General features: G+C 40.6%; 5 protein-coding genes across 7 annotated transcripts in view; 3 read left to right on the top strand and 2 right to left on the bottom strand.

The window, feature by feature from the left end:
* The window catches only part of ppp2r2ba (protein phosphatase 2, regulatory subunit B, beta a), a 52,656-nt gene extending 47,121 nt beyond the window's left edge, over nucleotides 1–5,535 (bottom strand). Inside the window, exon 1 of the mRNA XM_088293876.1 lies at nucleotides 5,259–5,535. Within this exon, the coding sequence (XP_088150002.1) occupies nucleotides 5,259–5,337 (79 nt within the window). The 5' untranslated portion in view covers nucleotides 5,338–5,535. The remainder of the gene's footprint in view (nucleotides 1–5,258) is intronic.
* Nucleotides 5,536–6,110: 575 nt separating this feature from the next.
* rpl26 (ribosomal protein L26) lies at nucleotides 6,111–12,220 on the top strand. Its single transcript, XM_088295034.1, has 4 exons — nucleotides 6,111–6,246; nucleotides 6,984–7,155; nucleotides 7,243–7,383; nucleotides 12,058–12,220. The coding sequence occupies exons 2-4, from the start codon at nucleotides 6,988–6,990 to the stop codon at nucleotides 12,184–12,186; spliced, it is 438 nt and encodes a 145-aa protein (XP_088151160.1). The 5' UTR covers nucleotides 6,111–6,246; nucleotides 6,984–6,987; the 3' UTR covers nucleotides 12,187–12,220.
* Nucleotides 12,221–14,727: 2,507 nt separating this feature from the next.
* atp6v0e1 (ATPase H+ transporting V0 subunit e1) lies at nucleotides 14,728–16,826 on the top strand. Its single transcript, XM_088293978.1, has 5 exons — nucleotides 14,728–14,872; nucleotides 14,997–15,112; nucleotides 15,534–15,581; nucleotides 16,319–16,420; nucleotides 16,532–16,826. The coding sequence occupies exons 1-4, from the start codon at nucleotides 14,867–14,869 to the stop codon at nucleotides 16,410–16,412; spliced, it is 264 nt and encodes an 87-aa protein (XP_088150104.1). The 5' UTR covers nucleotides 14,728–14,866; the 3' UTR covers nucleotides 16,413–16,420; nucleotides 16,532–16,826.
* A 291-nt stretch (nucleotides 16,827–17,117) lies between these two features.
* bnip1a (BCL2 interacting protein 1a) lies at nucleotides 17,118–23,552 on the top strand. Of its 2 annotated transcripts, none has more exons than XM_088295209.1 (6): nucleotides 17,118–17,256; nucleotides 19,039–19,131; nucleotides 19,204–19,295; nucleotides 20,328–20,432; nucleotides 22,273–22,391; nucleotides 22,499–23,552. In XM_088295209.1, exons 1-6 carry the CDS (start codon nucleotides 17,176–17,178, stop codon nucleotides 22,693–22,695), a joined length of 687 nt encoding a protein of 228 aa, XP_088151335.1. In that variant the 5' UTR covers nucleotides 17,118–17,175; the 3' UTR covers nucleotides 22,696–23,552. The 2 variants fall into 2 exon arrangements, with proteins under 2 accessions (XP_088151335.1, XP_088151336.1); XM_088295210.1 differs by having other exon boundaries at nucleotides 17,188–17,301.
* Nucleotides 23,553–24,781: 1,229 nt separating this feature from the next.
* nkx2-5 (NK2 homeobox 5) lies at nucleotides 24,782–26,708 on the bottom strand. 2 transcript variants are annotated; one of them, XM_088294409.1, is made up of 2 exons: nucleotides 26,373–26,708; nucleotides 24,782–25,396 (listed from the first exon to the last, which is right to left on the bottom strand). In XM_088294409.1, the coding sequence occupies exons 1-2, from the start codon at nucleotides 26,706–26,708 to the stop codon at nucleotides 24,782–24,784; spliced, it is 951 nt and encodes a 316-aa protein (XP_088150535.1). The 2 variants fall into 2 exon arrangements, with proteins under 2 accessions (XP_088150535.1, XP_088150536.1); XM_088294410.1 differs by having other exon boundaries at nucleotides 24,782–25,398; nucleotides 26,381–26,708.
* Between the last annotated feature and the right edge of the window lie 313 nt (nucleotides 26,709–27,021).

Below are 27,021 nucleotides of genomic sequence, written 5' to 3'. Positions count from 1 at the left end.
TGAGACTGCAGATGAGTGCCGTGAGAGAAAAACACCAGAACGTTGTTGTTGCATTTTCACAGTGATTTCAGCTCCCTCTTGAGATTCACCCGATGGGCTTCAGATACCAGATTGAGCCCATTAAAATCACATCATGTGTGGTTACATTACTGCATTGCAAGCATGATGACAACCCTCCTTCCACAAAGCCCACACAATCAATCTCCTTGCTTTTCATCAATATTAAATCAATGTTGCAATTGCCTGACTTTTATCATGATGATGCGTGACGGAAAAACAACTTTCCAATATATCCTTATTTTGTGTTTTACCATTCACAGGGCCACCTTTGATTAAATGTTTAAAATTACAATCGGCTACTTTTGCAGCACTGCACAAGATAAGCGGTAGAGAATGGGTGGATGGTTCTGATCTTACAGAAGGTCACCTATAAAAAGTTTTTTTTATTACACTCTGTGGGGACCAATGTCTTGTAATTATGTATTATTGTTATTCCAGCTGCAGCAAGCATATTGTTTCTTTCTATGTATTACTAGCAGTAACATTATTGTCTAAAACAGGCGTGGGCAAACTACGGCCTGGGGGCCACATGCAGCCCGTTAAACGTTTTAATCCGGCTCGCCAAACTTGAAAAACATTAAATGAATAAACCTTGTTAATGTTTTATTTTTTGAATACTGTGGTGTGTCAAATATATATATATATAGTTGTAATGCTTTTGTTCACTTTCATTTAAAATTAAATGTATTTTTTTTCTCCGATGAGGCGAGGTTACCAAAACACTCATCCATCTGCTCCAGGTCCGGCCCCTCTGTCAAATTTTAGAACCCATTGTGGCCCGCCAATCAAAATGTTTGCCCACCTCTGGTCTAAAATGTTATAAGAAAGTCCCTCAAAAGAAAGAACTTGCAAATTAAAACCTATAAAGAGGAAACAACATATTTTTGGATTGGACCAGTCACCTGTCTGATCTGCCACCATGAGACCAGAACAGTCTCTTTTGTGTCAAGTAGCTCATGATGGAGTCTTTTATCTTGCCACGTTTCTTATTAAGTGCTAACTTGGTCTTTTAAAGTCGTAATGTACCATACTACCACTTTTTAAAATAAAAAAAAAATGAATCCACTGATTCAGAGGGATTGAGGCCCGCTGTTCACAAAGTGTTAGATCAGCTGTCTACTCCCCAGCGACCACTTAGACGTGGTCTGCGCATGCGTAAGGTTGAGATTTGGGAGGGACTTAATGTTGAAATTGTCACTCCGCTCGGCATATCTCCAAGACACTCCTGCTGCGCTGGCCACCCTAACTTGGTTGATGAAAGCTGATATGCCAAATTGACAAACACATGCAGCAAAACTTCCACTGACACAAAAATTAGGATGCGCCGGCATTTTCACATCCTAATTTTATTGATATTTATGTTCATTGATAATTGTCCATGGTTTGAGCTCTGGACTGATCATTAGTCAGCTTGCTTTAGATGCTTTACTTATTATTTTGTAATTGAGTCTGGGTTTTAGTTTTTTTTTTTTAATGATGTTATTTGGTCATTATGTGCCTACCTTGTCCTCTATGTACTCCAACCTGCAACAATAATTTCCTTTCAAAGGACAAAAAATGCATTTCTAATACTGGCTCCGAAAACCGAGCCTATAGTCTTAACTTTAATGACAAAGTTGCTGTGCCTTGCAGTTGCACATCTTTGTTTTACTCTCTATTAACAAATGAAAAGAAGTGAACCATTTTTTTAAATTATTATCATGAAACAGTAATTTGGGTTTTGTGTTTTCCTTTAAATAATGTTTGTGCAACCACATTTAAGCACTCCTTCACAACTTCCCCATCACTGAATGTTTTAGTTTACTTTTAGTGAACATTCGTTGGCATCCCGCTGGGCTGTAAACGAAAATGTAAAAATCTGTTATACTGCTCTCAAAGCTCGATGTTTTTGCGTGCGCTCACCTCAAACTTCAGCGGATAACGTTGCACAAAAGGGCGGTGCTTTGTTTTGTTGTGGCGCGTCGCAATGTTGCGACGGTTTCGGAGCATATAATGCACACTGGTTTTGAATTGGCTGCAGCCAGAACGAAACAAAATTTCTCCTTCCGTTCATTTAAAACAACACGCATCGACCTTGCTAACTTTTTAGCACGGCAAACTGTCAGCAGCACTCTCTTCCGGTCTGCTGCGCAATTGGCAGTGGATCGTAAACAAAAGATTTGATTGGCTCAAATCAGTGACGCCTTTTCCGTATTAACTAGAATTGCAGAGCCAACGTTTGCGAATGCGCCCTAAAAAAATTAATCGTAGAGCGGTCATGGGTCCGGTCCGAACCATCGCGCGGTCCGGATTCGGACCGCGGTCCGCCATTTGGTAATGCCTGGTCTATGTCATGTAAAATACCCAAATAATTAAGGCCCCTTCCATAATCCATATGTGTGATTTTTAAATTCTTATGTGAATATTACGGAAAATGACAGAAGAACACACCGTAAAAGACGACAGTGACGCCGACTGCAACAGACCTTCGGCGCATGCGGGAGAAGTTGTACCCCTCCATGCCATCGGCGGCGATAGACAATGCGTGGCCTTTGACGGTGATATCGGTCTTTTGTGAATGAGAGTGATTACTTCATCTTGGTGCCATTCTGTCCAACCAGCCATTATGTCCATAGAGGAGATGTGAAAATGAGCAAAGTTCATTTCGTTCTTCAGAAATAGCTTCAATTTGAACGGGGTCGACAATTTTTATGAATTAGGCCAGAGGGTTGAGGTCGGAACCGGTACGAGACAGCGGCCGGAGGGCGAGGGACTGACCGGCAAAAAAGGGTCAAGCGCCCAGCTATGCTTATGTGTGTGTGTTTGCAAGCTCGGCGCAACATGTTCTTTAGTGCCAAGTGAGAGTCTGAGGATAAATTGCATGAAGTTTTGTAAACAGTGCAACCGCCACTCCTGAAAGTTCTTTATCTGCCTTACTCGCAATACCGCGTCATACTAAAAGAAAAGCAGACAGAATCCACGAGCCCGACATGGGCGGGGGTCACCAAAATGTCAATGGAAGTCATTCATCACAAAACTTAGATTCTTCTTCATCTTTTGTAGTCATGGAGTCATAATGTGTCACCAATTTTGATGACCCTTGACAGACACTATTGAGGCTGAGGCTGAACTTGTGATAGATGAACGATGTAAGACATGACAAGCTATCACAGATATTGCCGTGGAAACCCATTTTTCTCTTACTCACGCACAACAGCACATACCCATCGGAAACCTGAAAGACTTAATCCGTCACACCAGACTCAATGTGCTGATGCAAAATGGGACAAACGAGAGAATCATGGGCAAAAGAACAGAAAGAAATGTGTGTGTGTGTGTTTTTGAGCACCCAGGTGACTGCATGTGCTGCCAGCCCATCACAGGCATCCTGATAAATGGGGAACACTGTGGTCGACAACCAGGATTATGTAATGCATTTTCCACTAACATGATAACTGCACACTCATCTTCCCGGGGGCGAACTGTGCTCAGCTGGAGTGGACATAAATGCTGAGAAATGGTGGAGTAGAGGGTGAGTGGGGAACGGTGGACTAGAGTTGCATAAAAACAAGTTCCGTCAAGGTTGATAGGTTTGATCACACTGCAAATCCCAAATTGGAGTGTAAATGAACAAACAAAAATGCTCTGATTTTGTGTGTGCGCATGCACACGCACGCACACAAATGGGCGTGCATAGGGACTGGCATTTCCAAGGTCATCCGCTATTGTCATCATACTGCGCTCGGTTCCACTACATAAGAGTCAACAGCTCACAATTGCTTTCTGCAGCTAACAGCTTCTTATTTCTCCATTAAGACAGCAGCAGAGAAACATCTCTCATCTCTGGCAAGTGAATTAAGAGTGGCCTTGCAGTTTTTCATAACATTTAGGGGTTGTTTGTAAAACAAAGGTATCTCACAGATTGTTTAGTTAAATGTCACATCCCAGGTGGTGACTTCATTATTGTTTGATGAAAAATCAAGCAAGCAGAAAGCAAAACTGCAAACTTCAACAGCATCAAATCCTAAACATGAGGTCGAGACGACATTCAGTGAACTGTACAGAATTTGACGAGGTGAGAGATTATTGAGCCTTTCTTCCATCTAGACTAAACACTAGTTTGTTCGTCATCAGTCAGTAGTAGGCCCAGAAAGACAACCATTCACATTCACATTCACACTGAGCGGGAATTGAACCTGAGCTACCTGCGTATAAGTTAGGCACGTAAACCACTATTACACCATACGTGACTGATGTTCACAAGTTATCTTTCAAACTTTGAAGTCAAAATCATCAGTGGCAGAGTACAAAGCTGTTGTCGTGTGGGCCGCTAAAGATAAGCTTGATGACACTTCTTCTGTGAAGGTTTATGTTCACTGTGACCAGCATAGACACATGACTGTGAAAACTCAAATTCTCAAGCCAAATATATGCACCAGTAATAACGATAGACTTTAAAAATCAGTTGAACATCTCTCTGAAAAGTCTCAAAACGAGACCGTATTGTACAGTATATGTATATGACCTAAACCTAGCACCCAGAGACATAGCTGCTCTTGAGTGAACATGTATGGCTTCCATGTCTTGTTGTGGAGACGACAGGGTTTGACCACCACATACTGTATGTACTGTAGTCTTCTTTCCTCGGGGCAGAGCATACTGGAAGGAGGGCAACCATGCAAAACTAAATAATGCAGCGGCCCAGTCTCCACATGATGACCTAGTAATCGGCTGTTTATAGCAAACACTGATACCCTCGCAGGAAGGACCGTCTGACAGTGGAATTATCACCAGGGAGTAACTGACCAGCTATTAAGAACTTCAACCATCCACTTTCTAAAGACTACTTATGCTCATTGGAGTCGCCAACCAATTGCAAAGCACATACAAACAAACAGTCCTTGAGGTTCAATACAGACCTACTTTGCAATGGACGTTATATGGGTCACAATTTCAACTTTGTCTGAACACTTTGCTGACATTCCTGTATGGGCAAAATAGCACTGAGCAAGAAGAAGCCCATTATAATGATCTGGTAAAAGTACAACTCTCTCCCAGTCTCTAGAAAAACAAACTGAATCATTGAAGTCATTTTCAAGCCTGATAGAATCGCTTGCAACTTATGCATGATGTATCTGAGATGAGAAGCAAATAATCCGTGTCACAAAGTAAACAACTTGGCACAGGCTTGCTAAAATGCCCTCCGTGTCCCACCCTACCTTCGGTGTGACAAGTGGACGACAGGATGGTGCTCGGCGGCCGGAAGATGTACGGAAGGTAACGGGAAAAACATTTCATCTTCTCCTCCTTCTCCGATGCTTGCCAACGGGTGTGGAGTGTTTGCTCGCAGGCTCCACATGCGCACTGCCTCCACGACAGCCAGCCAGAGAGGAATCAGTGGGGTACTGCCTGCAGGTTGCTCGGGAGGGGAAACGGCGTGGCCACGACGCGGGGGGTTAGGACAGCGACGCACCCTCTCCTTCCTCTCTTTTCTAATAGATGGGAGAGCTGAAACTGCGACCGGAGTTGACCCAGTGTTGTTAGATGTCTTACGCGGGAGGAAGATTGATTGCTGTGTAACTGTCTTTCCAAGTACCCGCGTGCGTGTGCGTGTGCATATAAGTGTGCGTGTGTGTGTCAGCACGAATATATATATATATATATATATATACATATATACATATATATATATATATATATATATATATATATATAGAGAGAGAGAGAGAGAGAGAGAGAGAGAGAGATAGATAGGTAGATAGACAGACAAACACACTGCTTACGTTGTTCGTTTTTGACATAGTTATATAGTTATATTGGTGTGACAGGATGTCCAGAAGGGAAGGTTTCTAAATCAAACTTGATGAATCATACACAATTTATTTCTAGTTTATTACAGTGCATGTTGTAGCGCCATCTTGTGGTGGAATTTCGTGTCAAAACTAAGTAAACACGATCCAATGTAAAATGCAAAATAAAAAAGGGAAAACTTTATTGAAGATGAAGATAAGTCTACGTGTATTTACCATTAAATTCCACAAGTAAACTCACAAAATTCAAGTTAACATGGGCTAAATCGGGGAGAATGCTGGGTTGTGTTTACGATTGCTTCTCTGTGGCATCTCGCGAGACTTGAGTATGAACTAATGCCAGCGGAAGTACTACGATATCCTCTTTTCCGCCGGCCATAGAGGAATACACGGCAGGGTAAGATTTGAAGCGAGTAATTTCACTTGCGAATCTTGATCCATCCGTGTTCGAAACCTTCTATTTTACACAATAAAATGCTGATAACCCCTCCAAAACTACCATCGTCACATAAAGACTCATATTATAACGATATTGATGAATGAAGACTGAATTACGACGTCTGCTGCTAGCTCCTCCAATAGCGTCCGTGAATGATCCGCATGTCGCCAACGCTCGCTGACTTGACTTGGCAAAAAACACCCGATAGCAAGAAAAATTATAATGCATTCGTTCTATGGGTCGTTGTAATTACGTAATAGCGTTTGGTGTTAGTCCACTATGCGAAGGAAAGTATCCACTTTCCACCGGGAATGAGTTGTCTATTATGCTAAGTATGCTAACACACTGAATACCGTATTGGAATACAAAGTTAGCTATAATATCTGCTTTTGGAACCGTTGCAATCATTTGTTGGCATTATGATCATATTTTGATCTCTTTTTTATGACGTTAGCTCAGAAAGTTCTTAATGTTACAGCGTCAGGCATCGTTTGCGACAATTTGCATTTAATGATGATTGTCTCAATTTTACTGTAGAAGTGTAAAGTTAGGTTGAGGTGTTGGTTTGTGTACATTTCTTATGTTTTCTGCAATTTGAGTAGGTGTTAGTTCACATTTTGTGATATACGGAGCATACAGGTTTCGTTGTGTATGAGCTTATCATGAATTTATTAAAACTGCCTTTTGTTCCACAGCATCATGAAGCTGAACCCGTTCGTAACATCTTCCCGCCGCAAGAACCGCAAGAGGCACTTCAATGCTCCCTCACACATCAGGAGGAAGATCATGTCCTCCCCCTTGTCCAAGGAGCTCCGTCAGAAGTACAACGTCAGGTCCATGCCCATCCGCAAAGATGACGAAGTCCAGGTACTGAAATGAAGCTTTAGTATTGGTAAGATAAATGGTTAAAATGCATTCTCTTGATTTGTTTCCCCAACCGTTCTCCACACTCAGGTTGTCCGTGGACACTACAAAGGCCAACAGATTGGTAAAGTGGTGCAAGTGTACAGGAAGAAGTACGTCATCTACATTGAGCGTGTGCAGAGAGAAAAGGCCAACGGAACCACGGTCCATGTCGGCATCCATCCCAGCAAGGTGACCACTTTCCCTGTGGAATGTTTGTGCTACGCAAGTTGCATATGAGATGAATGGCAGTGCTTGAATGCTTTTGGGTATGCTGCTAGAGGCAACACAGCTTGAAATTTGTGTTTTTAATTGAATTAACACTGACCAAAATCGACCTTTGCCATGATACACCTCATCACTACTTTATGGATTTCAAGCATCTTCCACTGAATTGTCGTGACCGCTCGGTTCGTGTTTATGCCTCGTTCGCTAACTTAGTTTAGCCTAGCTTTCTGTCTGTGTCTCATTGTTGATCGCTGAGCTGTGAGTGAAAGGTGACATGATTATTGCGGGAAATGCGAACGAAAAATAATGAGCAGGTCAGTGCTTCAGTTACGGATGGATTTTTTTATTGTATTACAACAAATTGGGTTGTGTTTTGTTAGTCGTAACACGCCATGCTCTGAGAAATGATCTTTGAGTTGTGGCCCACAGTGGCTGTGTTTGATTTGTAATAAAAGGTGAGACAAACGTCTGAAGTCTTATCCTCGAAGAGATGTTATATAGGTTAATTTTTTTAAGTCCACGGAGGACCATGGTAGACGATTAATAATTAACCTGGCGAGAGAGCACTAGAGCTGAGGGATATGATGATATATATATCGCAAAGACGATACATAGCACACTATTGTGTCACGTTTAATATTTTTGTTCTGTTGTCAATTGTCATCTGCCACAAGCTGCATGTAACTCTGTCAAATACAGCTTGATTCGATGAGCACAAAGCTTCCACTAATCAATTTTATGCCGCACCACTGCCACCAAATGACAAACAGAATAACAAAACAATCACGATACTTGGTCACTGTAGAAATCAAACCTGTGGTGAAAAATTAAATCGAAGGGTCAATAAAAATTAATGGAGCAGGTGGGTGAATGCCAATGACAAATACTACCGGGAAAGAATAAACTAACAACAACAAATCTGTATTTATTAATAACTATTTTTAAAAAATGCTCTCAAGGCATGCTGGGTACACCTTCAAATTATAATACAAGCATAGCAGTTTTTATCTTGAGCCTCATCAAAAAAAACAGAATGAGGGGGTTTGTTTCCTGGAGTAATTGATAAAATAATCGATGAGATAATCAATTCAAAGTTTACTTTGTGGCGCGCCTAGATCTCAAGCTAATATGTTTTTTTTTTTTAAATTGAGAATGATCTAAATAATTCACAATAGACATTCTCTGAGGTGTTTGTGTAATTAGCATTTCATACTTGATACCCCAGACAGGAGTGTAAGAGTTCTGTCTGTCGATATGGCCTAATATTAATTACACATATATCAAATTTAAATGCTTCACGTCATCGATGTGTGTGGTGTATATACAGTGAACCCTCGGTTATCGCGGTTAATGGGGACCGAGACCACCCGCGAAAACTGAAAATCCGCGAAGTAGCGGCGCACCTTCAAAAATGCTTAAAAAAAATGTGCGAAGTAGCAGCGCACCTTCAAAAATGCTTAAAAAAATAAATATATATATATATATATATACGGGTAGAGAGAGAGAGAGTGAAATTCATGTTATAACAAAAAAAAAATTATGATTAAAACTTATTATTTTTTTATTCCCCAGTCATTATTTTTGTATTTATTCAATTACTTCTTTTTGTATTTATTTAATTACTTCGACTTTTACCTGCTGGTACGCCGTCCGGTGTGCCCTGTGAAATGAAAGGTGGCATTCTTCATTTATTTATTTATTCATTCATAACTGACAGCCTCGCGCTCCGCTCATGCGCGGGCGGAAGTTGTTCCTCTTCGGCTTAACTGTCACGCACGCCGGCCGGTCTCCTCCGGAGCTCTCGCACGGTCCCGAGCGAAGCGAAATGTCGCTGCGCTCGTGCCCGGGCGGAAGGTGCTCCTATTCGGCTTAACTGTGACACACGCCGGCCGGAGCTCTGGTACGGTCCGAACCGCGCGAAACGTCGCCCCAAATCGTGCCCGGGAGAACGTGCTCTTCTTCGTCCACTCTCTTCTTCGTCCACTCTCCTCTTCGGCGCACGCCGGCCGTCTAACTGCTCCAGCGCCCCCTCGTGCAGCTCGGCGAAACTACAATGCCCCCGAATATTTTTTTAGACCCGCGAAGCACTGAAGCCGCGAAAGGTGAAGCGCGAAGTAGCGAGGGTTCACTCTATACATACCGCAGTAGCAATTTAACTGTAAAAAATTTATTTCTGAATGGTTGTAAGAATAAGATAAAACATGACAAATGACGCAGTTTTCTTTACACTGCCTTGCCCGCATGCATGCTAGCGTACGCTTTAGCGTAAAACACAATACACCTTCATATATATATAGTGAATTTTACAACAGCTGGAGCTGTAACAAAGCACTTGCCATACATGCATGCTCCTGTATGTTTTAAGCTAGCAAATGTTTGACGATGCCTGTGCCCAATTTTATGGTGACCCTTATTTGTATGTTAAATACATAAGTGGCACCCTTAACTGCCACCTTTAATACAGTGTGCCTTGTGGTCGCGAAAATACAATATTTTGGTAATTGACTTGTCTCAGATAGTAGTCGTGATTGGTTGACTAATCGGATGATATGTAAAAAGCGTATCACACCAGCAAGCAGCAACTTGTGTATATAAAACACGTTATCTTACAGCTTGAATTCTTGAGGCTTTGTGCAAATGAATCATAAAGACATTTTTACAAATGATTAAATTGAAGGCAATTTGTGACCTTTTCTTGGGGGGGGGGGGGGCTGTAATTGTTCAGTGGAAAGTTGCATAAATACTATGGAACTATCTATAAATACAAAAGGAAAGGCTTGTAAACATTTTACTCTTTCAGCCCCAAGCCGTTTTTATGTAGAAGGGAGTGAAATCAGATGAGTAAAATTAGAAAATGCAATGTGCTAAAGAAAACCAAATTAACACTTGTATTGGTTTTTAATTTAGGGTTTTAATCTTGATCCATAACGCCTTGTTTTGCCTCACCAATATACCTAATTTGATCTACACAATCCAAATCTGGGTTGCGCTTGAAACATGGGGAGAGGGGATTTGACAAACCCTTGCAAGGGACAGTGTGTAGAATGTTTTGATTTTTCAAAGTTTATTCATTTTTAAAACCCACTGTCAATTTCAATAAGATACATCCATGAACTGCAGAACATCGATGCTCGTGAAACTAATAAACAAAACGCCTCCTCCTTTACATTGGATGATATTAGCAGTAAATCTCAATACAAACTATGGATTATGCAAAGAATAAAAAATACATAAATTGTTGTGATTAGTATCAGCCTGTCAAAAACCACCGCTGCAGAAAACTTTTTCACTTAATTTAACTTTTTAAGCAAAATGGATTTAGTTCTTAACAAAAGAGTTTTTGTAAAAGTGACATACACTTGTGAAACACCCTGTATACAACAAGCTACATCGAAGTTTCACATGATACATATGGATTGAACAATGCATCGGCACCATATTGCTTTGCAGGAGGAATTTCATAGGAATTAGTACATTGTTAGCCAAACCAATAAATTCCAGGTGGCGTGGTTATTTTGTGCTGAGGGCGTCTCGGAAAAGTTGGGATAATGTTGACTTGGAGCTACTATTCCCACAACATACCAGTCTCTGTAATGCAACAATAATTCCAAACAACCTGGTGCATCTTTTTAAAGACGAGCAGAAAAGGCGTCCGGTATCTTGTCATTATACAATGTACATAAATATTTCCTTCCTAAGTTTACCCCTTCTTAATTCTTGAAAAAGTCTGAATTTATGAATTGTTTTTATAACCAGTGTATACATTTATTCACAGAAGGAATTTGATAGCAAAACGCAGATTTATTTGTTAGATTTACAGCCGTGTTGTTTGAAAATAAATCTGTAATTATTTTCTATAGTACATCAAGTATAATGTTGGTTTTTAGAGAGCAACTTGTTTTAAAATTGTCCAATATCTGATAAGCTCAACCAGGGAATGTTTTTAATTAGCTCATGAAATACCCTAATGTGAAAGCTGCATTAATAATGCAATTTGTTGCAGCCGAGTCATTCTCCTGCCAAACAATCTGTTGCGTGCTGCCAGTCGTAATTAGTAGAAATTTGTACCGTCAGGCTTTCTCCCTGAGCCAATCACAAGTGGGATAGCAAGCACCCAGTTGTGCCCCAGTTGATCCGATTCAAGGTCACAGGGTGGCTGCAGCACTTTCCAGCTGATTTTGCACGAGATGAGCTCACTCCCTGCACCGATCACTTTTTAGTCATACACCTGACGACAGTAATGTCTCTGTATCCTTCCAAGGATTGAATGTATCCACAATCTTTTGCGACTGCGCCATGCTGTCTTATTTTATTTGTTAATCTAAAATTGACCAAAAGTCCTATGATTACGTAACCTTGTGTGGTCTAAATACATGACTTCTGATTTACGGAATATTTCTATTGTCAATCTAATCTACCACATTTAAAATGACTGCAATCATCAGAATGTCCGTTACCTTGAAGGATGCAATCTGAATAATAGGTCCAGTGGCAATCATGTTTAGGCTCTTCTTAAATAAACTGTTGGTGACACTAAAGCAAATCAGGTCACAGGTTGCTGCTGTGCCAAGATACTAACGCAAGGGGCTATCATAATCAGTTTGATGACTCGTCTAATGAGATTTCCTTGCCTCATAGGTGGTCATCACCCGGCTAAAGTTGGACAAGGACCGCAAAAAGATCCTGGAGCGCAAGGCCAAATCTCGCACTGATGGAAAGGAGAAGGGCAAATACAAGGAGGAGACCATTGAGAAGATGCAGGAGTAAACATCTTTTGCTATCAATAAATTGTATAAAATGGTTTGTCCGTGTCATGTTTTTTGGGTGGATGTGCTTTGAAGGACCAAGGTTAATTGATGAAATGTTAGTGCTAGGCGATATGACATCAAATCAATATCGCGAGTTATTGAGCAATTTTACCTCGATAACGATAAATTCCTCCCGTGGACTAAAATCTAAATAAATGCATATTGACTTTTTTTTTTTATTGACCAACTGGTACACATTACTTTTCAATGAAAAATAAAAGTACAAAAATCATTTGTATAAACATTCCAAATAGCTTGCTTTGCATGACTTGAACGATGTCACAAAGAAAAAGGGTACCTCTTGCAAAATCTTTTTCTGCAAATAGATTGCGCCAAGATGCTCTCATGATGTAAATAATGGCAAATGAAAAAATGCTAAAGAAAATTTCAATGCAAGCCAAATAAACAAGTGTGCATCATCGGGGGAAATGTGCCGTCTCGAGTACTCTGGTGCGCAGTCGCCACTTGTCATCTATGTAATGCACAGTCAGGCTCAATCAGGGATCCATGTTGCGACCCGACCACAAGTCGGATGTAGATGCAAAATGCTTGACATGTCTAAGCACCCGGCCCGATGAAGTCCATATCGGGAAATACGGCTTTCGTGAAGCATTTAAATCCTGTGCGCGCCACTGTAACTAGAGGAGCTTTATCTTTAGCTATGTGCTAGGCTATCGCGTCCACCTCTGAGACGTTCTCTCGTATGGTGTCGCCTCCGTTAATGGGCTGGTGTCACTTGTCGAACCTTGCTTCTCACTTTGAACTTTCAGCACAGCATGGTTGTGTTGTGGGTGGTGAAAAAGCTTCTGGATTTGAATCGCCAGTTACGACAGCGACGTCTGTGTTCTTTCTCGATCAGACGGGTGGAGTTACCTGACTAGAGGCGTTGTAGCGGTCTTCAAGGGGCATGAACATTGCCGCAGACAGAAAAGGCTTTTCTTTTTTTTTTAAACACTGAATTTACCGACATGGGCAAAATGATTTCGGTCATTGTAATAAATTTCGGTAACGGTAAATTTTCGGTTTATCGCCCAGAGTCACTCTGTGCATATTCACGCAAGATTGAGGTTTTACAGCTAATGTTGCAGTTTCCAAGCAGGGAAACTTCTGATTTAAAGGAAAGGTTAATATCAAGCTGATTTTTACTTGAAAAGCCTTCTAGTATGAGATGATTTTAATGTCAGATAGAGTGATGGAGATTAAAGTTACTCTGCATATTATGACTCTTTTTGGGTCACGTGTTGTGATGACTTTTACTGTAAATCATCCAATGTACTGGATATGTGCACTGCAGCAGTTTCAGGTGTACTACTATAGGGTACTTCACTTCTTAGTAAACAAACAAATTAGACTTGAACTGAGAATCATTAAGATACTGTGTCCCTGGAATACTTAACCTAATCAGTTCTTGAAACCATGAATCTGAAATAAGGCCTTTGAAGCCATTTTGATGCCAACTAAATGTAACGAGGCATTAACTAACTGGTCTCAAATCTCTTAAACAATATTTGAAAATAAATACCAGATGACTTAAACTCATGTCACACAAGCACTATGACGGAACCAACAGAAGTGATGTGGTTTTAGTCGGCACCAGGGTTGTTTTAGTTGTGTTGTTTAAATTGTGTTAGTTTTATTAGTATTAATTCATTTTCGGGTTGGCTTTATTCGATTTTGTTTTAAAAAAGTTTTAGTATTTGTCATTTTTAGAGAAATTGTTTTACTTGTACGCAAGATTAGAAAAACATGATAAGTTTTCTCCGCTAAAAATTGTAAATATTTTTAAAACATTTTCATTGTACAGGGTACAGTTTTACAGACCACAGACTTGGAATTATATTATGTGCAGTGCATGATACCGTTCTTGAAGTTAGATCCATGCACCCTATTAAATAACAATAGAATGCCAAGTTGCCAACTTCTAAAGTGGATTTGTGGATTTAATTTTCGTTGAGAAGTATTAAAGCCGGTTGTACAGTCTACGGGTGAGCCGTTCGACCCAAAGCCATTCGCATAATCGTTTCCGGGGACCGAAGTCGTCTGCTGGCTCTTTTTTTTATTGGCTGCTGCTTGATGACGTGAGTCTGTGAGACACACATTTAAGGGGACTACAACTCCCAAACGACTGTTCGACCTCTTCCTTCTGACGCCAAATGGTCGTGTATTAAATTCATTGCAAAAAAAAATAAAACTGACATTTTCAGTGTAATTGTAGTTATTTTATAAAAGTAAAATTTAATTTGTTTTTCTAAAATATTTTTATTTTCTAAACGAAAATGTTTTTTTTTTCAATTTTAGTTTTAGTTATTTCGTTAATTGTCATAAACTAAAATAACCCTGGTCGACACTCAAGTCCGAATTCATTATCAGTTTTGTACAGCATTGGCGCGTTGGTTTTAAATGTATTCAAAATGCAATCAAAAGTCAACCGTACCTTAAAGATGCACGAACTTGCAACTGGTGGGACTGAAATGACCCTTTTCTGCCCCCGTGTGGACACATAGAGTGTTGCTTCACTGAAACGGGTGCATATGAACACTATTCCATGCATTGAATAGAAGTAAACCTAAAACTGAGAATATGTTACTAAGTGTGTTTCTAAACTTATCCAAAGCTGTTAAAAGACTCATTGGCTGCGCATGGGGGTGAGTTGGGCATGCGCACTGGCACTTCCTACACTTGCGCGTGACACGGTCACGTGATGCGCTGTGACGCCTGGCGTTTCAAGTTGTGAGAAGTTTGTATCTGTGTGATATTGTCCCCTCCAAGTTAACTGCTGCCATGGCGGAATTAACTTTTGTCATCGCCATATCCGTAATGACCTTATTTTGGGGCATAGTGGGAGGAGTGGTGCCCTGGTTTATCCCCAAAGGACCAAACAGAGGGTGAGTATGTTAGCGTCACTTCACTAGCTCGCTGCTAACTTCAAATTGAAATAACGCGTATTATTGTGTGTGTCTAAACATAATTGAATGCTTGCACTATTAGTTCTTGTACTGTCTATATGTTATTTAGTGGTCGATGAACTTTGTCGCAAATTTTATTAAGAGTTGGTGTTCGCGACTAGAATTTAATAGATCGAGTTTCAACTGTGTATGAAACCTCTAGATTCTTAATGTTGGGCTTTTTACGTACAGTTCACTATTTAAGTTTTTTTTTTTTTATTATGCCCTCATACTTCTTGCAAAAATAAAAATTACCAGTCTATGGAAATGTGGTGCAACTTCCCATATGGACCTAGATGATATTAATAACTTGAGCCGTTGTGTTGAGAAGTTGTCCTCAAACGTTGTCTTTTCCCAACAGAGTGATAATCACAATGCTGGTTCTAACTTCCATTTGCTGCTACCTCTTGTAAGTATTATTAGGCATTTTGTAAATGGAACACTGTGAACACTATCCTTAGATACTATTACTTGTTTAAATTGTAACAATTATATACTATCCCATATGTATTGAATAGATAACTATTGCACAAATATGTCACTAGAAACCACTTCAACCAATACTGGGGGTGGGGGTCCATTTAGAGGTAGATATTTAATGATAGCTGTGTGTGATATATCAGAAAGGTCGTTCTAAATAAAATAAACCTCTCTGGAGTTAGTTTTATTAAGAATAGAAAATATCTGCCTGTCCCTTTTCTGTACCACTTAGGCCGATTAAATCCAATTGTAGCTAACTGGTTACAACCGTGACTGTTCACCGAGACACATGTAGAAAATGGTTCACAATGATGGACAATATAATTAAATCTTTAAAAGTAACCTTTTTTTTGGGGGGGCGGGTGAGAGGACGCCAGAGACCACTTAGAAAACCTCAAAATCTGATGGGAAGAATGTGCAAACTTCACACAAGAAGGCTTGAGCCAAATTTCAAACTTGAAATTGTGAGGCAGACTGCTCACCACTTTCAAACCGCGCTGGCCGCGCACTGTAAACGTTTGCGCTGCTTAATTATTTACCATTACTGTGGCTTAGCTCTTGTTACATATCACATGGACACAAGGGGGCAACGCACAGGCCAGCAGGTTGATTGTGAATGTCCGATAATTGATGAGCAGTGATCTTCATATATGTTCTTTCCATCAGTTGGTTGATAGCCATTCTGGCCCAGCTGAACCCACTGTTTGGTCCGTCTCTGTCCACTGATGCCATCTGGTACCTGTACTACCACTGGTCTTAAATGATCAGGTAAGGTCATTTTGTAATGTCACCCAACATTTTCTGCCTGTTACAGTAATTGTACTGCTTAATTCTCCAAATGACGTGTTCACTTTTTGCTCTGAATTCCTCTCAACACAGACAGCGCTGCAATGTCGGGGACCACTGTTTCTCTTCGCTTCATGCTGCAATCCACAGTTTTGAAATGCCTTCAACTCTCACCCCTGTGGCCTTACCGACTGACGACCCACACCTGTGCCTTGTACAGTTACAATCTTCAAAGGACCTTTCTTAAAATTGACCCCAGCTGAGTGTGCTTTAATGTTAAAAAAAAAAAAAAAAACCTGAACATAAACCCTAATAATGTTTTCTTTGTGTACTGTATACCATTGTTTAGTGTTGGTGTTAAAATGAATAAACGTGCCTTCAAATGCTATTTGTTGTGCGTCATACTCTTTTATAGCATTACTGTTTGGTCATGATTGTATGTCTTCAGAAAAACATTTAACCAACATATTTTTGTTTCTATTGGTGCTTGTTTGGATATTAAGATGGCCAATTAGATTATGAGCAAATACGCTTTTTTTAGCGTTTTATATCGCCCATGCATTCATATTTAAAATTTGTACTTGACTAACTTTGCTGTTTACTGTAATTTAAACAAATATCATGTTAAACTATTGTGAATCTTATGAGCGATTACTTGGCTTTACCTCAGGGGACGGAAAAGCGGAAGTAAAATTGTCCTTCTTACTTGCCGTACTTGGTCTCGTGTTGTTGGCAACATGGCGTCTTCCGATGTCCACGTCCGGATATGCGAACAAGAAATATTAAAATATGACCTGGAAGTCAAGGCTCTTATACAGGTACGGGTTTGGATTTTGTATTAAATGGGGCCATGTCAGCATACGGTTGGTTTTCGATCTTTTCATTTCAGGAAAATGTTTTTATGTCGTAATTTTCTGCCACTGCACGAAGCAATGACGAGCAATCTCCTTTAAACAAAATTGGGAATTAAATCTGTTTTCAGTTTCATGAAAGAACTGATCGAAAACGACATTAACAACGGAATATGGCGGAATGATTGTGACGTATCCCTAGAATATGTACCAGTAATCTTATCATGCTGTTATAAAGACGTTGGTTGCCCCAGCCTGGTAACATTAAAAGTTGTGCGCGTATGCCTCGCAAATTTTCAGGCTGTTCGAATCTCGACTCTGGCTTTTCTGTATAAGGTTAGCTGTTCTCCCCAGTTAGCTGTGTGGGTTTAGCAAGAGCTACACAACAGAGCAGAAGAACAGGCAGGTGCTTGCTTATCAGGCAGTTGCATCATGACAATATATCCCATTCTAATTCACCCCCATACACACACCTGTCCTGCCATTTAAACTGTTAAATTCCTTTTCCACATGTGATCACACATCCCGAACTGTTCTAATTTTTAACAAACAAGCCATATAAGTTGAGCCAAACTGCTACATGTTGATCACGTGGACCAATTAATTACTAACGTGAAGGGATAATGTCAAGTGAGTCGTTCATTATTGTGAAGAGGCCACTAACATGGAGAATTCCGACTGTGTGCTTCTGCCCTTTCAGATCAAAAGTTAAGAATATTTAAATACACTGTGTCATAAAGAGAATTTAAGGCCTTAAGTTCAGGCTGATATTATCCTCACTGCTTTTTCTATGAGCAAAAAGCTTAAAACAAAGATTCTAGGGGCCCATGATCGACATAAAATAATAATTATAACAAAAAATAATATGACACTCCATAGTAAACGTATAATTACACATATATTTCATTTACGATGCATTGGTGGCAACGTTAAGTGTATTTGTTTCGGAAACTTTGTCAACGCCTCTACCTCCCCATTAATGTCAAACGGTTCAGTCCACCTGCTCCACTGCCACCTGCTCCAGCCTGCAGAGAACGGCAGCTTTTCATGTTATCAGAGAGTGAGTGGAGGCGGAGACGGCAAGATTCCCTTCAAGTCCGGTAGAGCTAAAAACGTAAAGCAAAGAAGCAAGGTGTCGACAATATGTCACCCAGTTCTTTCATAGGCAATGTGGGTTAGTGGTACATGTGATGGAAAGTTCTGGAGAAACAGATTGTTGATTCTTGTTCTGTTGATGATAATGTTCAAATTACAATAAATCATAAAAAGCAATTGGCTATATTGTTTTGGGCGGTGTTAGCAGAGATTTTATGTGTTTCTCCATAGATTATAATTGCATTTAGTTTTAATGGAAGAGGTTATTTCGGATTTAAATTTAGAATTTTCTGGTAATTAATCTTGAGTATTTTATGTTTAATTATTTGAGGAAAGCGATGGTTTGGGGATATAGAGTCTCAGTCTTGCTGCAAATAATTGAATCTACATGAATATTTTCAGTGCGAACGCTACCAGTTAGCTGTCAAAATATCTTCACAAATATGGGATTAGTCAAAAATGCATAGTTTTATGTTCAACGGTTTCAACATTTTATGGCTGGCTGTGGGGGTCCCAATAAGATTTCAAAATCCCTGGCAGCGCCCCTGCCTCCAACGGCCGCCCCTGATAGTGCGGATGTTGTATTATAGCATGAAGGTGTATGCTTTTGCTAATATCTCTCTTATCAAAATGCTGTTTGTCATGTTTTACCAGGATATTAACGAGTGTAGGGGTCCTCAAAGCAAGTTGACGGAACTGAACGGCGACGTGAAGAAGAGTTTTCACAATCTACGATTGCGCATACAAGTGAGAAATTTACAAAACACCAACCATTTGCATATTGTGTGTCATTGTTTACATTGATTGTCTCTGTGGCAGGATTTAGAGCAGATGGCGATGGAGCAGGACAAAGAGTCCGACAAGCTGGCCTTGATTAGTCAGGTAGAAGGACACAGGAAACAGATGCTGAGGTAACTTTTTTGGCCAATTGAAATATCTGCCGGGTTATTATTCAATTACTCTTTACTACTGCCACAGTCCAAAAACGTGCAAGTTAAGGGGCCGCTTGATTGATGTTAACATCGGCACTTATATAACAGGTTTGTATGTAAAAATGACATCAGTACTAAAATGCCCAAGAAAAAAAAAGACACTGTAGTGATTTAAGTTTTGGGGTTTTTTTTGTGATGAGATTTACAACAAATTAGCAGGCCACCTTTTGGAACTCGGCTTGATGTTTATTTTTTCTGGTGCCAGCGGTCTACATCCCAGCAGAGAGGCCAGCTAGGTAATATACGATTTGTCGGTTCTGTTGTCTAAAACGGCAACTGAGCGCCACCAAAATGCAAATGCACATTACTACTGTTGTCCACTTCAACCAGTGAAAGTATAAAAGCGTTCTGCACAAATGGATTTATTGACATCAAATTTAAGCTCATGTGATCCCCTCTACAAAATCAAAAATACTGTGCCAATCAATTCTCCACTTACACAGGCTTAAGCTGACGGGCTTGAATGCGCACACAAACCTCGACTGGTTATATTTACATTTTTTGTTTTGCTAAAGCCATGTCACCTCGAAGAAGGCAGACGGCGGCTGACAGTGGCCAGCATGCGGGCTTGGGGAGCGGAGGGGGGCGTGGCCATATTCTTCATTAAATGTCGGGTTTCTTTAAGTCGTCACTTATTAACTAATTTCCCCAAATTGAATGGCTAAAAAAGAAAATTGTGACTAATTTCAGTTTCCTGGTCAAAAAATATATATTCTGAGCTTGTTAGTGAAAAATGGGCCATCTTGACTGGACAGATATTTTAATTTAATTTGAAGGCACTAAATGGTCCAACATGCCAATGCTTGTTGTCAGGCTTCAGCTTACGTCTCTATAGAAAATGAATGAATGGCATTTTGATGTCTCGTCTACCTCGGTGCAAACATGCCAATGGCCATGTTCTCAAACACTTATGTGCGTTTGTGTGTGTGCGTGCATGCGTGCTTCTGGCAGCAACCAGACTACCTGGAGGAAGTCCAACCTGGCCAGCAAATTGTCAATCGACAATATGGAGAAGCAGGCGCTACTTAATGGAGCTGATAGCGGCGCGAGACAGAGGTGAGGGGACAGTGTGTTTCTTTCAGCAAACGCATCAGAGTCGGGTTTCATCTTGAGCAGATTGAAACTTGGCCAGTGGAGCAGCACCACACTGTTGAGCTGCAGTTTGTCACACATCAATTGCAACTTTGTTCCACAGCAATGAATGGACTTGAACAAAGCTGTTCCACAACAGCCAATAGGGATTTCTATACTGTAAAGGCTGTGTTTGAAGTATTATTTTAATATTCTTATCTGTCATTTGAGTGTAGAAATAAGCACTCTATAATGAGGGAAAATACAAGGAAAACAGAATGCCTGACCCTTTGAGGACATGCGATGTAGGTTGTCGTTTACAGGGATATGAAGAGTGTTTGTGGAAGACAAGACAACTTAATGTTTGACATTCTTTCAGTCATTCACTGCCGCACAAATGAGAAAACTTTAATGGCTGCATTCTAGTGAAATGTCTATTTTCTCTGCTTCTTATTACTGTTGGAGTGAATCTCTTCACATTAAAAGGGTCCCGTCTGCTTTCCAGTTCTCTTTCATTTATTAATTACAAGGGGTCTTCAGCTTATGGCAGTCCTATTTTTCTTTTATCGTTTTCCATTCATGCCTTATAATTGTTTTCAATAGAAATACTCTATTTATGATATTTTGCCAGTTATTGACAGACTCTGTGCGTTATGAAAGTCTGTATATAGAGACCTTGAAAAAAAATTGTAGTATTGTTTCATCCCTCCCACATCATTAACACATGTTAAAGCTTATTAAAACACTGAAACTCATTGAAACACATTTGTCTAAGCCAGGGGTGGGCAAACTTTTTGATTCGCGGGCCGCAATTGGTTCTAAAGTTTGCAGAAGGGCCCGGACCAGGAGCAGATGGATGGACTGTTTTGGTAACCTCACTTCATTGGAGAAAAGTAAAATACATTGAATTTTAAATGAAAGTGAACAAGAGCATTGCAACAATATATATGTCTTTGAAAAACCACAGTATTAAGAAAATAAAACTGTAACAAGGTTTATTAATAAAAAAGAATTTCAAGCTCGGCGGGCCGGATTAAAACGTCTACCGGGACGCATGTTGCCCCCGGGCCGCAGATTGCCCACGCCTGGTCTAAGCATTCCGGCTCGCCTGTTCTCACAGTTCTCCAAATAAGAAGGCAAGAGTGCTTGCTTCAAGCAGTTTATTTCTTACTCCCAGTTGGAGTTTACTATCAAACACACCTTAAAAGAAAAAAGATTTCAACGTTGTATGTCAACATTTTAAAGCAAACCAAATAATGTCACGTTTGGAAAGTCCGCTTTTTTCATGTAAACATAACATGCAGGAGGCCATCGACTGGTTAATGGAAAATCAGTATCAATTTTGTGGTAATAATAAACCTTCATACAAATGCTGCTTAAAACCACGAAGCAACAACAAATACAAACAAAAACAATGCTCACAGGCAAATACTGTATTCGCTCTGCTCTTTGAGAACAAGTAGTATTACGGTTGCTTAATTGTGCTGCATGTCTTCCAGTATACTCAGCGCATTTTGGGGCACAGCAAAGTACGATACTGAAGAATTTGGACTTTCTTGTACACTGTTGGAACCCATGAGAACAGTTCCCTTTAGTTTGTGAACTTTTTGACATTGTCTGAGCAGCCAAGATGGAGGTTTTGGGCCGTTTTGCCACATCACAACACGTCCATTTTAATGCTTTTCATATTACGTGCACATAAATATGCATTGTGGAGTTTATGCAGATTATACAAAGGGGTGATTGACTTGAAATGTTTAATTTTTGTTTGTTTGTAATCATTGTTTCAATAACATGATTTCTTTTTTATTTATTCATCATTCAGGAAGGCCACCAAAGAAGGCCTGGCCCAGACATCCAGTGACATTACAAAAAATCTGATGAGTATCAGTCGAATGATGGCCCAACAAGTTAATCAGAGCGAGGAGACGATGACGACACTAGGTTGGACTGATCTTTTTTGGGGGGGCGGGGGGGTTAATGAAGTGTATTCGATATTGACTTCCAGTTGTTTGCATTGTGTTCAAATGTTTTTCCTCTGTTGTTTCTAGCAACTTCATCCAGGACCATCCAAGAGACCAACGATGAATTTAAGACCATGACGGGGACCATTCAGCTGGGGAGGAAACTCATCACCAAGTACAACCGCAGGGAGCTTACTGATAAACTGCTCATCTTCCTCGCATTGGCCCTCTTCCTCGCCACAGTGCTCTACATCCTGAAGAAAAGACTCTTCCCTTTCTTTTGAGGCGTACACGTCATGAATGCATTCCAGTACTTTGCAAGTGAGCACTAACGATTTCCAACATGCTGCATGTTGTGTTGGCTCGCCAGCTTCTCCTCAATATCTCCTCGTGTAGTATGTTGAACAGACTGGTGGTCAGTGCTCAAAGAATAGGTTCTGTTTTTCTATGAAAGGATGGACTTGTTGCTTAATGTGTGTTTTAAGATTCTGCATGTGCAACCTGTTCTCTCAAATCGTGCCAACATGAACCATTCTAGTTGGTACAAATTGCACAATGGTACTTAAAAGCTCAGATAACTGATGACCTCATAAAGTACATTATATGAAAAAAAAAATAACTCTAATGGTATAGATTGTTAGGGAAAAAAATAATCATCCAAAAAGTAACACAAAGTTCTGAATCATGAAAATTTCTTTACGTGACAGTGATGTCTTTCAGTTTCTCTCTTAGTGTTCAAATTTCTAATACAATCTTCATTGTGTTGTAGTCAAATTGGAAATGTTCACCATGTTGGCAGCTTACATTGCACCTGTTCCTCTGGCCAGCTGAAAAAGCGCACATATCTTTGTAGCCAGGAGCGTACGTGATTGGGCGAGACAGAACAGCACACATCCCTGTCTTTCTTCAGATAAGACCCGGAAAAGCAAACTCTGTCCTGCCTGTTTTTCCCCTCTCCAATGTGGCTCGAGGGTGATGGTGGGGGATATTTTTGGTGTGTGTGGATTTGTTATCTGACGTTGCCTTTTCAGCACCTCGTAGGAGAGCGTGTCCAGAGGAGCTGCGTGACCTCCCCGCCACTGTCTCACATTGCCGTCATTTTAAATGTACTTTTGTTTAATTAATAAATAGTCATTATGTATGTGTGGATGGTTGAGATGTGTTATTCAATGTGGGAAGACACGCAGACAGGTGTCGAAAGTGTCATTCAATAAGGTGAAGTGGAAGCAGTTGGTTTCCCACATCTTCCAACATGTTCCTATAAAGGTTTACTCTGACAGAGCATCTGGTTGTCTGAGTTGCCTTTCTTACAAGATAGTGCAGAGGGTGAAACAAACAGAACCAATTTGTGATGGGACAACTTACTGATATTTCCTTAATGAGCAAAGCCAAATACGTTTTTTCCACCAATTACATTAGTGTGACTTTTCTCGGATTGAGCTCTCCTTTAAATACATCTCAGTTAATTTGTAACCTTCTTTTGCACTGCAATGCCTTAATGTGTGTTGTATAAAAGGTGTTTGATTTTTCACATCTTAACTTATTGTTTTTCACATCCCAATCTTGTGCTGCAGGTAAAATAAAGTACATCTTGAGGAAATCTGTCCAGAATGAGTTTGAAACACTTTCTTCTGTATATTTTGTATAACAGTCAAAGTCTTTGTCCTTCATAAAAGTATGAGTCAAGGGCATGTAGTGTACAGCCTTGTCTGCATCTCGACACCGGCTGCAGCCATTCAACAAGTTGAGTGAGTGTACATGTGGCTGACAGCAGGCTGTAAAATATGTAAACTACTACCAACCTTTTAACCTTATTTAAGCACATTGAATGAAGCCTCGTAATAGCCACTTGAACATTTTAAACTCAACACAAGCCACATGTATGAGGGCTGAGCATGGACACCCTGGATGCCCTTGTTTATATGACGAAATTGTGATATTATGCGGGGTTATTTTATGGTAATTTTCTAATATGTAGATCAAAAACAATATTCAATTATCTTAACGGAGATAATACACTCACCATCCATTATAACAAGACTACTGCCTAATCCTTGGGCCTGTTTCTAACATATTTAGTTGCCTCGTTTTTCTTCATGAGAAAGTCAACAATTGTTGGTATGATAAAGTGCAGGTCAACACCTCTAAATTACAAGCACGATTGAACATCGCCTCAAATTGACGAGTGCCACATTTCTGTGCTTTTTATTAATTAATTTATTATTAAAGTTGGCTCTCATGCTACAAAAACACACACATGACAATATCTTATGTCAGAAACAGACATCGTTAAATACCCAAACAATTAAACGGAAACGTTTCTATCCATTTCCTAATAAAACTACTGCATGCTGTCAGTAAAGTAGCCAATCACCAAGTCCTAATGCCGTGTAGCGAGGTTCCGCCGTTGGAGGTGGGAAATGTGGGTTGCACGTTGTTGAGCTCCCCGTGCACGCCGAAGTTCACGTAATTGCCATTATTGGACGATCCCGTTTGCATGGCGGCGGCGGGATAACTGCACGCATAGTTTGTGCCGCAAGCGCTGTTGGCGTAGCCGCTAAACTGCGCGTAGTTGTTGTAGGCAAAGTGATTGACGTGAGCTACGCAGTAGGGCGGGTTGCAGTGGCTCGGTTCGGCTCCCATGCAAGGCTTGCCGTCACGAACCAGCACCGGCACCGACACCCTCCTGGGCGGCGGCGGCGGCAGGGACACCATCTCCAGGCTCTGGTCCTGCCTCTGCCGCTTGCATTTGTACCGTCGGTTCTGGAACCAGATCTTCACCTGCGTCGGGGTGAGCTTGAGGACCCCGGCCAGGTGGTCTCTCTCCGGAGCGGACAGGTACCTCTGTTGCTTGAAGCGGCGCTCCAGCTCGTACACCTGCGCCTGGGAGAAGAGGATTCGCGGCTTCCGGCGTCGGCGGCCTTTCGGTCGGTTCGGGTCGTCGGGTTTTGCGTCGTCTGCGGCTTCGACCGGAGGGCTCAACTCCTCTGATTAAGAAACAATAGATGCCGTTCGTTCACAATAACTAATAAAAATGAAGCCACAATAATAATAATAATAATAAGAAGAAGAAGAAGAAGAATGTGTTCAGGAAATGGATGGGTAATAAAAAGATGAATTGAATATAGTTGTAGCTTAGTGGGTTACCAGGAAGAAAAATTACACAGAGATACGAAAATATAAGACTATAAAATAAGAAATAAAAAAGAAAAACATTGGATGGCAAAAATAGAAAATAATTTTTAATATATTGGGTCTGTTTTTGTGACGTTTCTATAACTACCAAATTACTACAGCTGTTGACTTTCAGGTTGCCCAATCAAAATGTGTTCAATTAAATGTGCTCATGTTTATTTAAATTATTATTATTATTACTATTATTATTATTCAGAAAAAATAGACCGCTGCAAGATTAAACAATTGAACTAAAGAACATTTGAGTCAACGCTTCTTGCTGGTGTCATTGACGTTTACAAAAAAATTGTCAATACTGGCGTTTTTTGTTTTATTTTCGCAGTTCGATGATATGTTGCATTTGTTGGCATATACTGATAAAGCGCTTTGTTTACAGTTCCCGCTGTTGTGAAATGCGCTACATAAATAAAATTGGATTGTGTTGTTTTGTAGCGATATCTTAATTTCCCCCCAGAACTGTATGTTTTTTAAGAAATTGTCTATACGTTCGGTTGGTTCAGGTTACTTTATTGGTCTCTGGGTCCCACGAAAGCATTCGATTATGGGTTAAATGTATTGTCACTGTGTGTTACTTTCTTATAGGTTTGTCTTGACTTCTAAGCTTCGTCTTGCACCTTCATTGTTGCACCAACTGTCACCTACATTTGACCTCTTATTCGATTCATATAGTAACACACCAGTCGGCAAGAGAGGGGGAAATGCATCATATGTCTTATATGGAGCTGCGCCTTGTTGAATTTGTGCTATATATGCTTGTTTTGATCACGAACTCACCTTTTGCATGTTTGTCATCGAACAGGCCTGACGCTACCTCCTTCACTCCGTCCATCTGCGTGAGAGGTTTTCCGTAAATGGCTGCAGCGAATTTGGGGTCCTGATGATGGAGGTCCTCGTCAAACAGCGTGGACATGTCCCGCAGAGGCTCGTGCTTGAGGCGGCCCAGCAAGCAGCAGGAGGAGGTTGTGCTGGCGGTGGTGGTGGGCGCGTTGCAGCAATCCATGCGAGAAGAAAACTCCAAAGAAGACATGAGCTCATGGCTGTGCTCCAAGTTTAATATATCCTTGACAGAGAAGGGAGTGGACGTGCTGGGGCTCGGAAACATCGCCAGCAACTATTAAACTGTCACGCGGAAGCAAGGAAAAGACGACAAGTCCGTCTTCTTTCTAGCAATGTTTACCAGATTGAAGTATTTCTTTGGTAAACCACACACAGGTCCTCGGTGAAGTCTTCAGTCATTTTGAACGGACAAACGCAGACACTTTTTTCTTGGCCTCTCTCTCTCTCTCGCAGGCTCGCTTTCGTGCGTAATGACGCACGGAGAATGTTGGTGTGGGCAAAAGGGGCCCATGCGGGACTTTTTCAACTTGGTCCCTGTGGTCTACTTCTAACTGACACGATTGATGTCTGACACATGT

The sequence above is a fragment of the Idiotropiscis lumnitzeri genome, chromosome 4 (genome assembly GCF_059441095.1).
Source record: "Idiotropiscis lumnitzeri isolate Australia: NSW breed Sydney's pygmy pipehorse chromosome 4, RoL_Ilum_1.0, whole genome shotgun sequence".
Taxonomy (NCBI): Eukaryota; Metazoa; Chordata; class Actinopteri; order Syngnathiformes; family Syngnathidae; genus Idiotropiscis; species Idiotropiscis lumnitzeri.
Note: the sequence above shows the minus strand (reverse complement) of the source record. Positions and strands in the feature narration are given on the sequence as shown.